The sequence below is a fragment of the Carassius carassius genome, chromosome 22 (assembly GCF_963082965.1).
Source record: "Carassius carassius chromosome 22, fCarCar2.1, whole genome shotgun sequence".
NCBI lineage: Eukaryota > Metazoa > Chordata > Actinopteri > Cypriniformes > Cyprinidae > Carassius > Carassius carassius.
In genome coordinates this window covers 29,615,794-29,630,236 of record NC_081776.1, presented here as the reverse complement: position 1 = coordinate 29,630,236, position 14,443 = coordinate 29,615,794, and the positions used below count along the sequence as shown (strand labels likewise).

The 14,443-nt window shown below is 38.8% G+C and overlaps 1 protein-coding gene across 6 annotated transcripts in view; it reads left to right on the top strand.

Moving 5' to 3' along the window:
- The first annotated feature begins 281 nt into the window (after positions 1 to 281).
- LOC132099188 (NACHT, LRR and PYD domains-containing protein 12-like) overlaps positions 282 to 14,443 on the top strand; it is a 237,314-nt gene continuing 223,152 nt past the window's right edge. For all 6 annotated transcript variants that reach the window (XM_059505634.1, XM_059505633.1, XM_059505636.1 and 3 more), the window contains exons 1-4: positions 282 to 553; positions 712 to 753; positions 1,614 to 3,420; positions 3,597 to 3,770. In XM_059505634.1, coding sequence (XP_059361617.1) covers positions 292 to 553; positions 712 to 753; positions 1,614 to 3,420; positions 3,597 to 3,770 — 2,285 coding nt within the window. In that variant the 5' untranslated portion in view covers positions 282 to 291. The remainder of the gene's footprint in view (positions 554 to 711; positions 754 to 1,613; positions 3,421 to 3,596; positions 3,771 to 14,443) is intronic.

The following is a 14,443-nucleotide window of genomic DNA, read 5'->3' as shown; positions in this document are numbered from 1 at the left end:
AATATATTTAATTATCCCACAACATAATTTAATATCCACTTGGGGGGGATGTATTGTTCTTATCTGTACGATTAAAACTCCAAGTGTAATTTAAGTTCTTTTCGGGGTTATCAGGAGAAAATGACTGAAAACGCATATATGCGTTAATCGACTCCAGAGGGTTAAACAACTTTCTGATGATTCATAACAGAATCTCCATTCACAGCAAATAACATTTAACCACATGTTAAGAGTGAAAGTAATTCAGATCTTTTTCTTCTTGTCCTGCAGCTGTAAAGTCAGTGCAGGACAATGACATCTGTTAAAGAGCTGCTCGTGGACTCACTGAAGGAGCTGGTAGAAGCTGAACTGAAGGAGTTTCATTGGCACTTAATGAATGCATATCATAAGTGTATATCAAAGTATGAAATGCAAAAGGCAGATATATTCGACACAGTGGAAAAGTTGGTGGCATGTTTTGGACCTGAAGGAGCTGTGAAGATCATGGTGGACATCCTGAGAAAGATGAAGCAGAATGATCTGGCTGATCAGCTGGAGAATGAACACAAGCAAGGTAACATTTCATTCACCATGACTGTAATGTGAGTAAAGTACAAGTGTGATGGTTTGACTGATGGTTTGTGATGGTTTCCTGTTTGCTTTGCTGATGTGATTAATGTGTGAAAAATATTTTCCAGTGAGTAATTCTCTCTTTCTCTCTCTCTCTCACAGCTCAGGCTGAAGGCAATATGAAGACATATGTCCCTGTTGGAGGTAATTCACAACATATCTGGAGTAAATATCAATCACTGTCTGTAAATAAAAACTAGAGAAAATATAACTGCAGGCATTACAGGGCCAGTCACACCAACGGCAGATCTTACATAAATATATATTGAATAGAATAGTGCATCCAGTGCAAAAGGGAACACATTCATTATTAGCTAAATGTTTTCCCTGAACAAACATCTAATTTGCTGCTCATTGATAGTTAGTAAGGTAGTTGTTAAGTTTATGTAAGGTGTAGGATTAATGGATCTAAAATATGGTCATGCAGAATAAGGTATTAACATTTGCTTTATGAGTACTAATAAACAGCCAATATGCTAGTAATATGCATGCAAATAAGCAACTAGTTAATAGTAAGAAAACTGGTCCTTAAAATAAAGTGTTACCACATGTCACCAGTGATACCCAGTTCACAAAGGTCTAAAAATTAATTAAACATGTTATATTGTGATACAATTGTTTATTAAAGTTAGTGGCACTGTCACCAAATTGATTCAATGTTATCAATCCATGATTACAATCACACATACAAAGGTTCATTTAAGCAGGTCAAAATATCATGTTTGATGTGCTAGATGATGTGCTAGGCTAAAAGATGTCATTCATCTTTTAGTTACATTTGTCAGCATGGCCTAAAGATGATCTCAATAAATACATAAAAAAAAAAACTTTCAGAAATTCCAAAATTGAAACCCAGCTGTTAGCATGGTCTGTGCTGTTTTTAGCAGTATGAATTTAATCTGTCTGCATCTATTAATAATAAAAATGATCATGCTGATATGAAAAATATTTCTCCAATTTATTTAATGCTTTGGTCAATCTGATTGATTTGTTTTTCATTATAGAACTACAAAACTTCTTGAAAACTCACAAAAACAACATGATAAAGAAAGCAAAATTTATTTTTGAGGGCAACAAAGAAAGTGACACAGATCTCAAGACTGTTTACACAGAACTGTTTATCACAGAGGGAGATATGAAAGATGTCAATCAGGAACATGAGATTCTGAAGATTGATGATGCTTTCAGGAAAAAGAAAACACATGTCAAACCAATCAAATGCAATGATATATTTACTGAACTGGGAAAAAACAACGAGGAGAAGATTGTGCTGACCAAGGGAGTCGCTGGCATCGGAAAAACTGTCTCTGTACATAAGTTCATCCTGGACTGGGCAGAAGGAAACACCAATCAGGATATAGAGTGTGTATTCCTGCTTCCATTCAGAGACATCAACATGATTAAAGATAAAGAGGTCAGTCTCCATGAGTTTCTGCTGAAATTTTATCCTGAACTGAAGGACCTGGAGAAATCAAAGTTATATAAGAAATGTAAGCTAGCATTTATATTTGATGGACTTGATGAGAGTCACCTGCCATTGAACTTTAAAAGTGAAACACTAGACACTGTTGAGGACAGAGCATCTGTAGATGTGCTGTTTACAAGTCTGGTAAAAGGTAAGCCACTTCAATCAGCTCTTGTGTGGGTGACATCACGACCAGCAGCAGCCAATCAGATCCCTCCTCGGTATGTGGGTTTGTTCACAGAGGTGCGAGGATTCACTGATGAACAGAAGGAGCAGTACTTCAGAAAGAGAATCACAAACGAGACTCAAGCCTCCAGAATCATCTCACACATTAAGACGTCTCGTAGTCTCTACATCATGTGCCATATTCCTGTGTTCTGCTGGATCACAGCCACAGTACTTCAGGATATTCTTATCAAGAACAATACAGAGAACATAAGCACAACACTCACTGAAATATACATTCACTTCTTGCGGATACAGATGAACACAAAGAGCCAGAAGTATGATGAACAAGAAGAAAATGAATGTACAGAGAACTTAAAATTTAATAGAAAGATGATTTTGAAGTTAGCTAAGCTAGCATTTGAACAGCTGAAGAAGGAAAACATTGTGTTCTATGAGAAAGATCTGAAAGAATGTGGTATTAATGTGAGTAAAGAAACTGAATTCACAGGAATGATCGCTGAGATCTTTAAGAAGGAAGATGGACTTTATAAGACAACAATCTTCTGCTTTGTGCATCTGAGTGTTCAAGAGTTTCTCGCTGCAGTGCATATGTTGCTCTGTTACCTAAACAAGAACATGAGAGAGCTTTTGTTTTTCTTTGAAGATTCACAAACTACAGTCAGACAAAAGTTTCAGTTCTTCTTTAGAAATCTCCAATTTCATGACTTAACAAAGAGGGTCACTGAAAAAGCAATGCAGAGTAAGAGAGGACATCTGGACCTTTTCCTGCGGTTTCTGATGGGCATTTCACTGGAATCCAGTCAGAACCTGCTCAAAGGCCTGATTACACACACTAAAGATACCACAGAGAGCATCAGACAAACAACTGAATACATTAAAGAATTACAAAAACAGGACATCTCAGATGAAACTTCAGTCAATCTATTTTACTGCTTGCTTGAGCTGAAAGATAATTCATTATATGAGGAAATCCAGAGTTATCTCAGTTCAGATGCACATCCAGGAAGAGACCTCTCATCTTCAATGTGCACAGTGTTGACCTACATACTGCTGATGTCTGAGAAAGAGCTGGATGAGTACAACCCAAAAAGGTTCACATCAAAACAAGCAGACTACAAGAGACTCGTTCCAGCTGTGAGATGCTGCAGAAAAGCCCTGTGAGTAATTTCACTGACTGCCGTTTAATTAAATGTTTTGTTCTATATCACTAAACAAATAAATGTTAAAATATTATGTAAAATAGTTCCCTGTCCTGATTATTAAGGCCACAATAAGTTATTGCAGAATCACTGAACATCAGGAAATAATCTTGTTGAACATTCTGTTTTGGCAGTTTTGACAGCTGTCGTCTTGATGAAACATGCTGTGAAACTGTGTCTTCTGCTCTACAATCTTCAAACTCTCATCTGACAGAGCTAGACCTGAGTAACAATCACCTGCTGGATTCAGGAGTGAAGCTGCTCTCTGATGGACTGAAGAGTTCACACTGTAAACTGGACATATTGAGGTTTGACATTCACATTTACTGACTCGCTATGTTCAAATATGTGGAAGAATAGGTGTTTCTTAACTATATCTAGCAGATATTTTTTCCTGTCTATATTGTAGTACGATTGTGTCAGTGGCTTTTTTCTCCAAGAACACAAGACAGGCAATGCCTATTTAAAAAAACCTGATGAGAAAACATTCAGGCTTCCCAACCATCTTGGAAAACCTGGGATTTTTTGAAGCTGTTTTCCAGGTATGAGAATGAAATGATGCCTACATTTCTTAATGACTTTGAACATTATGTTTCAGTGAACTTTAAAAAAATGTTTCCTTTTCCTTATAAATTTGATTACAATAGATTAATAGATTTTTTTTCACTTCATCAGTAAAATCCTTTGCTTTTTGTGGTTATAGCTTTTAAGAGTATGATGATTTATAACACACAATGAACATGTTGCATCCATTCGAGTTACAATGTATTATATTTCCCATAGTTATATTGTATTATAAGTCTCATACCTTGCCTTTAAGATATTTTTTTAAGATCTGCACAATAATTTAGTACATCTTATTACTGTTTTTACCTTAAAATGTCAATTCATTAATATATCCAAAAGGCTTTATAATGTGGTCTTAATATTTATAAGTGTTTTTTGTCTGCTTTAAGTAAAGAGTAACACTTTAGTATAGGGAACACTTATTCACTATTAACTACAACTTTACCCTAAAAAAAATCCTAAGTTGTTGCTTTATGTTAAAGGGATAGATAAAATTTGATGTTTATCTATCTCTCAAGTGGACATTGACACTCCTAATTGAGATTGTAGATAGAGTGTCAGTGGTCCATTTGAGAGTTAGGTAGCAGTAATGCACTTAAAAAGATATGTCAGGTGCCAGCTGTTGAGAACACACTCAGGACGTGCTCAGGACAGTTCAGTCATTGGGGTGGAAATCAGAAGTAAACCCCCCCCCACAAATACTCTTCAGTTTTTTTGCACAGATTGATCGTTTTGCATCTTTACACATCAGTGTATCGTGACAAGCCGCACAGTTTAATTTGGTTTTGTTTGTATGTTTTTAAGACTCTCAAAGTCGTGATTCTAATATTTTTTTTCTCAAACAGACATAAAATCAGATATTAAATCAGATGAATGTGTACACATTGTTACAAATATAACCAAACCGCAACAAAATAAGGGAGACACCATACACAACTGTAGCTTGACAATATTTGTTGAACTAAAACAACTAAAAAAGTGTGAAATGTGTCATCAGTATAAATGTACATCAGAATGTCAGCAAATGAAGGTAAGTTCAGCCAGTGACAATCCAAACAATGAAAAATACTGAAGATAGATGGTCAGGATGTGAAACCCATGGCCACTTTGATCCTGTCATGACCGGTGATGCAAGGAAACACGGAGAGAGAACCAATTGCGAGGAAGTCTTTATTTAAGGGGTAATCCAAAAAGCATAAACAGTCCAGGCAGGGGTCAATACCAAAACATCCATCTAACACATAAACAAACATGAACACAGGGCAAGGGCAAGACTGATTGACGGACATGAATTCACAAGGACTCCGTGACACATACTAAGACAGACCGGGTTAAATACACAAGGAGAGACAAACGCTAATGGGAAACTGACAGAGTGTGATGATTGGTAATTAGTGACAGCTGGGTGCAATAATTAAGCAGGGACGTGAGGAATGTGATTAATGAAGTGACAGACACCGTGGGAAAAGAGGACATCTAGTGGACACCCAGGGAACACAACCCAGACACTGTGACAATACCCCCCCCCCCCCTCTACGGAGCGGCTCCCAGACGCTCCACGACAAGACACAACACAGAGACAAGGAGGGAGTCGGACAGGTGGAGGCTTAGGGGGAGGGACGGAGGGCCAAAAAAAATCATTGGGAACAGATACCAGACGTGTAGACACAAAACAGAGAGACCAGGAGGGAGGAGGACCGGAGGAGGTTCAGGGGGTGGACAGAGGGCCAGGCTCACAGAGGGGAACAGACAGAAAACAAGAAACACAAAACATAAGTCCATGAAGGACATCACGTGGCGCCCACCAGGGCGGAACAGAAGACCAGCACAACCGTGTGATCAGGGCGGAAGCCCCCCCAGGCCGGAGCAGAAGACCACCACAACCTTGTGATCAAGGCCAGAGTCCCCCAGGGCGGAGCAGAAGACCACCACACTCCTGTGGTCAAGGCGGAAGCCCTCCAGGGCGGAGCAGAAGACCACCACACCCCAGTGGTCAAGGCGGAAACCCTCCAGGGCGGAACAGAAGACCACCACACCCCTGTGGTCAAGGCGGAAGCCCCCCAGGGCGGAGCAGAAGACCACCACATCCTTGTGGTCAAGGCTGAAGTCCCCCAGGGCGGAGCAAAAGACCACCACAACCGTCTGGTCGGACCAACGGGAGGACGAAACTCTGGTAATCCCATGGTGTTTATACTGGATTCCAGAAGATTGGTGACTTGACTCAGTCATAGAAGATCACCAGTGACTTGACTCTGTCCTTGAAAATCACCAGTGACTTGACTCAGTCCTTGAAGATCACCAGTGACTTGACTCAGTCCTTGAAGATCACCAGTGACTTGACTCAGTCCTTGAAGATCACCAGTGACTTGACTTAATCCTTGAAGATCACCCGTGACTTGACTCTGTCCTTGAAGATCACCAGTGACTTGACTCTGTCCTTGAAGATCACCAGTGACTTGACTTAACTCTGAAAGGTCAACGGTGACCAGCCTTGTCTCTGGAAAGTCCAAGGTACCTAGCCCTGGCTCTGGAAGGTCATCAGTGATTAGCCCTGACTCTGGAAGGTCAGCGGTGACTAGCCCTGACTCTGGAAGGTCATCGGTGACTAGCCCTGACTCTGGAAGGTCATCGGTGACTAGCCCTGACTCTGGAGGGTCATCGGTGACTAGCCCTGACTCTGGAGGGTCATCGGTGACTAGCCCTGACTCTGGAGGGTCAGCGGTGACTAGCCCTGACTCTGGAGGGTCAGCGGTGACTAGCCCTGACTCTGGAGGATCATCGGTGACTAGCCCTGACTCTGGAGGATCATCGGTGACTAGCCCTGACTCTGAAGGGTCCACGAACACCTGACTCGACTCTGGGGGGTCAACAGGAACCTGACTCGACTCTGGAGAGTTCACTAGAACCTGACTCGACTCTGGAGGGTTCACTGGAACCTGACTCGACTCTGGAGGGTTCACTGGAACCTGACTCGACTCTGGAGGGTCAACTGGAACCTGACTCGACTCCAGGGGGTCAGCTGTGACTGTCATCCTGTGCAGCGGCGCTGGGCAAGCAGCCATCTTGGGCCGTTACTCTGGACAGGCGGCCATCTTGTGCTGTGGTGCTAGGCTGGCGACCATCTTGTTCTGTGGCGCTGGACCGGTGGCCAATTTGGGCATTGGCGCTGGGTTAACGGCCGTCTTGTGCTGTGGCGCTGGGCTGACAGCCATCTTGTGCTGTGGCGCTGGACTGGCGGCCATCTTGTGCTGTGGCGCTGGACTGGCGGCCATCTTGGGTTGTGGCGCTGGATCGGTGGCCATTTTGGACAGTGGCGCTGGACCGGCAGCCATCCTGGGCTGTGGCTCTGAGCTGGCAGCCATCTTGTGCAGTGGTGCTGGGCTGGCGACCATCTTGTGCTATGGCGCTGGGCTGGCAGCCGTCCCACTGGAAGAGACAGGAGTGGCTGGGGTATCCCACAGAAGCCTATGCTGCAAATAGTACACAAATTCCCAGGATTCCAGTGTCTCCAAATGCGCCATCTCCTCCTGAGAAACCGGATCATCCAGCCCGCTGTTGAAATAGTCCTTCAAAGCCGCATCATTGTACCCCATGCCCTCGGCCAGGGACCAGAACACCTGTGCCAGGGCACCCACCTCATTGCCTTCTTGGCGGAGGGCGGTTAACCAGAGATACCTTGCTCTCCGCTCCGCCATCCTGGCTGGGGAACGGGAAAAAGACATCCCGCTGGTTCTTGCAGTGACGGAGTCCTTCTGTCACGACCGGTGATGCAAGGAAACATGGAGAGAGAACCAATTGCGAGGAAGTCTTTATTTAAGGGGTAATCCAAAATGCATAAACAGTCCAGGCAGGGGTCAATACCAAAACATCCATCCAACACATAAACAAACATGAACACAGGGCAAGGGCAAGACTGATTGACAGACATGAATTCACAAGGACTCTGTGACACATACTAAGACAGACCGGGTTAAATACACAAGGAGAGACAAACGCTAATGGAAAACTGACAGAGTGTGATGATTGGTAATTAGTGACAGCTGGGTGCAATAATTAAGCAGGGACGTGAGGAATGTGGTTAATGAAGTGACAGACACCGTGGGAAAAGAGGACATCTAGTGGACACCCAGGGAACACAACCCAGACACTGTGACAGATCCTCTTTCACCCTCACATCCCAGCAGCTAGTCAGAAGTCTCAAGAGGAACCAACACACAATAATGTGTGGCATGTCTGTTTGGCTCAGGCCCTTATAAAGTGCCATAATCCAATTCAGGTCCAAACCATGCCCATCAACAAATCACCTTTAACTCTGAAATCAACACACACAACTAGTCACAGAAATGTGACATTTGCTTTGAACTCCTTTTATTGTAATTTCAGTATGGTTATTTTGATGGTACCCTTTAGACAACTGTTGATAAGTAACTTTACAACTAGTAGTCATTGCAGTATAAGTAGTATATCTGCTAACACTTTATTCTGATAGTTCCCCAACAGACATTCAACTGACTATGAGCAAATTTGCAAATATGTCAACGTTTTCTACCAACCCTAACCTTAACCTAAGTCTACTAACACTCTAAATGAGAGTTAGTTGGCATGTAGTTACAAGGGGACCATCAAAATAAAATTTAATGTAATATATATAACATAATATTGCATTCTTCTCATGTAAAAGTATTACAATTGAGCTTAAACTAGCTCAAAGCAAAATTAACATTAACCTCACAGGAGACACTCAGAAACACTGAACCACTCCTAGCCTCTCACAAGATGTAGTAAGATACTGTGGAGATCTTAAATAAATAAATTATGTCACTATATGAGATAATCCATTATAAATTAACTGGATTTAATTATTTGATTCAGACTCTACTTGAAATGATTCCAGACTTGACTCGACTCGAGGAAAAGGACTCGAAATTTTAAAAGCAACTTGAGTCTTTTATCTTTAACCCTCTGAAGTCGATTAATGCGTATACGCGTTATGAGTAATTTTCTTACTCTTTGTAGTAAGAAAGATTGGTGGGATCTCTAACTTGTAGAAGCTCTTCTGTATCATCAACAAAAGGAAGACACAAGTGTAATTTAAATAATTTAAATAAGATAGAAAAGAGTTATCAACAACTACTAAATGAATACCATAAATGAAATGGGAATAAAGTGCATAAGATGCATAAAATGCAAGTGATTTTGTTGGGTAGGGGTGTGACGAGACACTTATCCCACGAGACGAGACACGAGACTGGGTTCACGAGAGCGAGACGAGATTTTTTCACTCTTTTAAAGAAATCCTCAATGATGAAATATGTAGGGGAAAATTGTGTTTTATTCAACTGAAAAACACAAAATGCAAAAAATGTAGATGCATTTTAAAATCAAATTGTACCTATGAAATTAAACATAATTTAATGAATTTTATGCAGGTAGAAACAACATGTAAACACTGCAAAAGGTTTTGCCACAAACTCAACTGATAGGCAAGTAATTGCATAAAATTATATAGTATACATAAAAATAAATTATAAACAACACAAACAATATCCATTTAAAGTAGCAGCCAGTCAAGTTTATTATTTAGTAAACTAATTTCCAAAAAAAATTGTCCATGTAATTTTTCTCAACTCCTTTTTAACAGTTCAATTCAATTCAATTGAAGTTTATTTGTATATCGCTATTTACAATACAAATCGTTTCGAAGCAACTTTACAGAAAATTATGTTTCTACAATAATTAGTAGTAGCTTATAAGTGGTGACTCTCAGTTTGTGCATGTATGACAGGATTTTTAGAAAAATTAATACAAGACATGGTCAGCCAGACGATGAACATTCTTAATATTATTAATAATGAATAATTATTATATGTTGTAGTCACACTTGTAGCAATATTTGTTAGTTCTGTTTGTTGATTCAGGGTTAGCATCATCTGGGGTCCTCTGAGGGTCAGCATCATCTCTTCTCAGGTGTTCTGGATCCAGACTGGAGCTTGTGTAAATCCTAGTAAAACATAGAAACAAATAGAGACATCATTAGCATATGCTTGGTGAAACAGATTCAAGAAACAGATTTTAATCTAGATTTAAACAAAGAGAGTGTGTCTGAACCCCAAACATTATCAGGAAAACTATTCCAGAGTTTGGGAGCCAAATGTGAAAAAGCTTTACCTCCTTTAGTGGACTTTGCTAACCTAGGAACTACCAAAAGTCCAGCGTTTTGTGACCTTAGGGAGCGTGATGGATTGTAACATGGTAGAAGGCTATTTAGGTATACAGGAGCTAAACCATTTAGCGCCTTTATACCGCGGTGGCGGTATAAAGTCTATTTGCAGCCTTTAACCGCTGAGTGGCGCTTTAACCACAAGTTATCAAACAAGCGCATCAAAGCACATTTTCGCTAATAGACGTCAGTTTTGCCTCACTGATGTGTTAGATTTGATGGCTTCAGTCAGGGAAAATGAAAGAAAAACACTGTAGTTAAAATATTTAATATATTTAATATCCACAGACGAAAGTTTGGTACTTATGAAGTTATGTGCATTTCTTAGAACGAATTCAAGCAGGATAATTGTCAAGCCTGTGCCTGAACCTGTGATTATATTTTCTCTAATCTACATGGTATTAAACCATATTTTAGATTTGACACATTTAAAAGGTGTGCAGTATTATTTATACTATATTAATTATGCGTTATATTATCCTAAATACATTTTGGTTAACTTTGCATCGGATCATTAAAAGTGGTAGCCTATTTTAGGGGAGTTGGCTACATGGATTAATATGCAAAATGTCAATATTTTCATATATTATGCCTATATTTAAATTTATATTTTCAATATAAATATATTTTTTCCTTTAATAAAACAACATGCATTTTTGTTATTCGTTACCTGTCCTTTAACTTATTGGGGAAAAAACATTTGTCTGTAATCTGATTAAGAAATTGTTGCATGTTTAAACGTGAAGCACTGTATAATTTCTTTCCCATTATTTATGCATTATTAGCCTAAAACAAGAAATGAGTAAAATTAAACCTGCACGATTAAATCTTTGAAACTCTTCTACGTCCTCAAAATTAAACTCAAGTTCTCTCATTATAATCAACAAAATACACAGATGTAAAAAAGAGCTTCATTAACTGACAAGTGATTTTAAAGGGAGCCTTCTTTACTTGCTTTTAGTGCTGGGCGATAGCATATGGCCTAAAAAAAAAAAAATCTGATTTATGATTTAAATCGATTTTAAAATCAATATTCAAATGACAAAGATTTTTCAAAACAAGTTTTAATATAGTTATAAACTTATAACTGAGACAAGATGATAAAAAACTGTGATGTTATTACCTTAATGCTGGAAAGACCTTTATTTTATTATTATTTTTTATTATATATTATTTTTTATTATTTATTTTTTGTTAATACTAGCCCATCAGCTGTGCAAATTTTGTTTATGAGGAAAATAACAGTACATTTTTGTCAGTTATTTTATCTAAACAGATCGATTAATTTCTTCAAGATTTCAAAATCAAATAGCCTACTGATAATGTAGTAGCACTGTAAGATTACATTTGTTTGAATGCATTATTGCTAAAGCGATTGCGTGTGAATGGTCTTTATCTGTTTAAATCATGCTTTAACCCAAAAAAAAATAAGTAGAAGAAACAGACAAACTCATATAGCCTTTAACATTTAACATAAAATATGTGCAAGATTTGCACTGCACGTGTGATGGTAGATGTGCAGCTTTTATTCTTATTTATTTTATCTTCATTACAAGTCTTGTTTGGTTTCATTTTGGAAAATTGCATGTAAAAAATAATTTTCGTTGTAATGCAAAATGTGAATTAATATTCATATGCAAGTATTTGTGCAAAAATTATTATTTCGTATTAATGACATGCAGGGCCATGGCTGGACTGGCCATTGGGCATACCGGGCATTTGCCCGGTGGGCCGACGTGCTTTTTGGGCCGATATATCTCATACTCATACTTTTTTTTTTTTTTTTTTTTTTTAAACGGCGTTTGTAAACCATGTTTTCCGCCAAAATAAAAGCTTGATGCAGTTTGCGTCAAAATAAAAGATCATGTGCTTATCTCTTTCAAGTATAGAAATTGGTACAACTAATTAAGAAAGTTTCCTTTATTTTTTTGTGCATTTGTTTTACAAAATATGGCTATTACTGTCATTGGATTAATATTATAACTATTATTATTCAAGGTGTAATGTAAATAGACACTGTAACTAAAAGAGGTTTGAATTTTTCTTTGTTTAATTTGCACACTGAATATGGGTTGGAGCTTTTAATTTTGAACTCTCAAAGTGCACCAGATTAATGAATTTAACATTAAAATGCACAAAATTTTCTCACGGGGGGGCATGCCCCCAAACCCCCCTAGAAGGACCGAGGACACACCACCATAGTTTTAACAAAAATCCTGTAAGAAACACTGCTATTGCTCTGCCAGAGCCATTTATAGCTTGTTTTAGGATTCACCGCTGTGGAGTATAGTTCAACTGTATTCATAAATATAAAATTTGGACTTATTTCATCTGTTAACTCTCACTCGTTCCTATACTCACTCATTACATGGCATTAGTGGTTTGAACGAATAGGAGTTGGTATGCATATTATTAAGGGCGTGCAAAGATGGGTGGTGTTTATGATCATATAGTGGGCCGGTCTGGGCAAAAATGCCCGGGCCGATTTTTTGTCCCAGTCCAGCCCTGTGCAGGGCGCATTAATATTCAACATTCAACAATCTGTGAATGTTGCATTTCTCTGTCGGAGAGACAGTACTGTGAATTTCATCTTGCAGGAGGCAAGGAAACATTTGTTTATTAATAAATAATTAAAATGTCTTATTTTTCACAATTATTAGACTACTTCTGCATGTACTTTGTGGCAAACTTAATGCATGTGCTTGAGCGCGGAATATATTAAGATTTGATTATGTAAATGTAATATAAACCTCTGATTAGTTGAATATAACAAATGAACGAATAGAACTAGAAAAATCTTACGTGGGGACAGTACATTTTTTTGTCTTAACCAAAACAACAGTCCTATATAAACCGGTTCAGCAACTTTGAAAGCCTCATAAGACACTGTCCATATGAAAGATCAATTCACACCTTTATCTCGACCCCCACAAGCCACACATAACTAACCCCAAAAACCCAGCCCCCTCCAGCTGAACTGAACTCGGTCTGTGTTTTGGCTCTGAGGAACGGTGTGTTACTGGGCTGAAACATGCCTGCACTCAGCAGCACTACTCTTTGTATTCATTATTTTCTCGCAGCCCAGATTATTATTTTCACAAGACCATAATGATAATAACAAATCATCAATTAATAATTAATCATTATTTTATAAAAATTATTGTTATTTGTGATCGTGGATATTGAGGAAGGCTTTAAGACCAAGTGGAATCCTCTGTTCCTGCCTCACATCGCGCGGGTCTCAGAGGCTTCACTGTCTGTGGTTTGACTTTACTGAATCAGATTGAGGCGAATACAACTTATTGATCATGAGCCCAACATTTAGCAAGCAGGAAAACATTCATTCTAACTGAAGGAAGACGTATTTCATTGAGCTAATGCTGTTAAATTTAGAGAGAGAGAGAGAGAACCAGTCTAGGGCTATTCTTAAACGTGGAGCTCATTATATTGAAGTACAAATCCAAACACCAGAAATGTTATGCATTTTATGAATAATGAAATGTTATTAAAAGTATGCATTTTATTTATTCACATGCAGTATGGTTGTTGGTATTTAGCAGTTGAAACCTATTTTTAAACTTGAATTTAAATAAGGAACAAATATAAGTCAGGTATAAGTAGGGATGTGTACCGAAACCCGGAATTAAACTGGCCCCGGGGCTAAATTATGAAAGACCGAATCAGTAAGATCTGAAGCTATTGGTTCTGCTTTCGGTACCGGAACAAGGGGGGAAAATAATGTACTATATATATTTGCTTAATACTGTTATTGTGCACATCTTATCTCACCAAACATTTCTAATGTGCGATTATATTAAGACGTTTGTCTGTGAGATCTGCGAGATCTCTAATGCGCCCCGTGGAGGCTGTCTGTCAGTCACACACACACTGACAGACACACACACACACACACACACACCACAACGAGCCCGGCGCACGCACACGCATTAACGTAAACTCCTGCTTAATAATAAAGAGTGACGATGGTGAAGAGATTTGCTTAATGTTATCGTGCACATTTTATCTCACCAAACATTTCTAATGTGCGATCATATTAAGACGTTCGTCTGTGAGATCTGCGATTTATAAAAATAATAAAACCTATATTTCCCTCAAGACTAGTCATGTTTTTGTGGTTGTTTTAATTTAAACGTGTCTGTTTCTATTTTAGCCAATTTATTTTCAATAAACTAA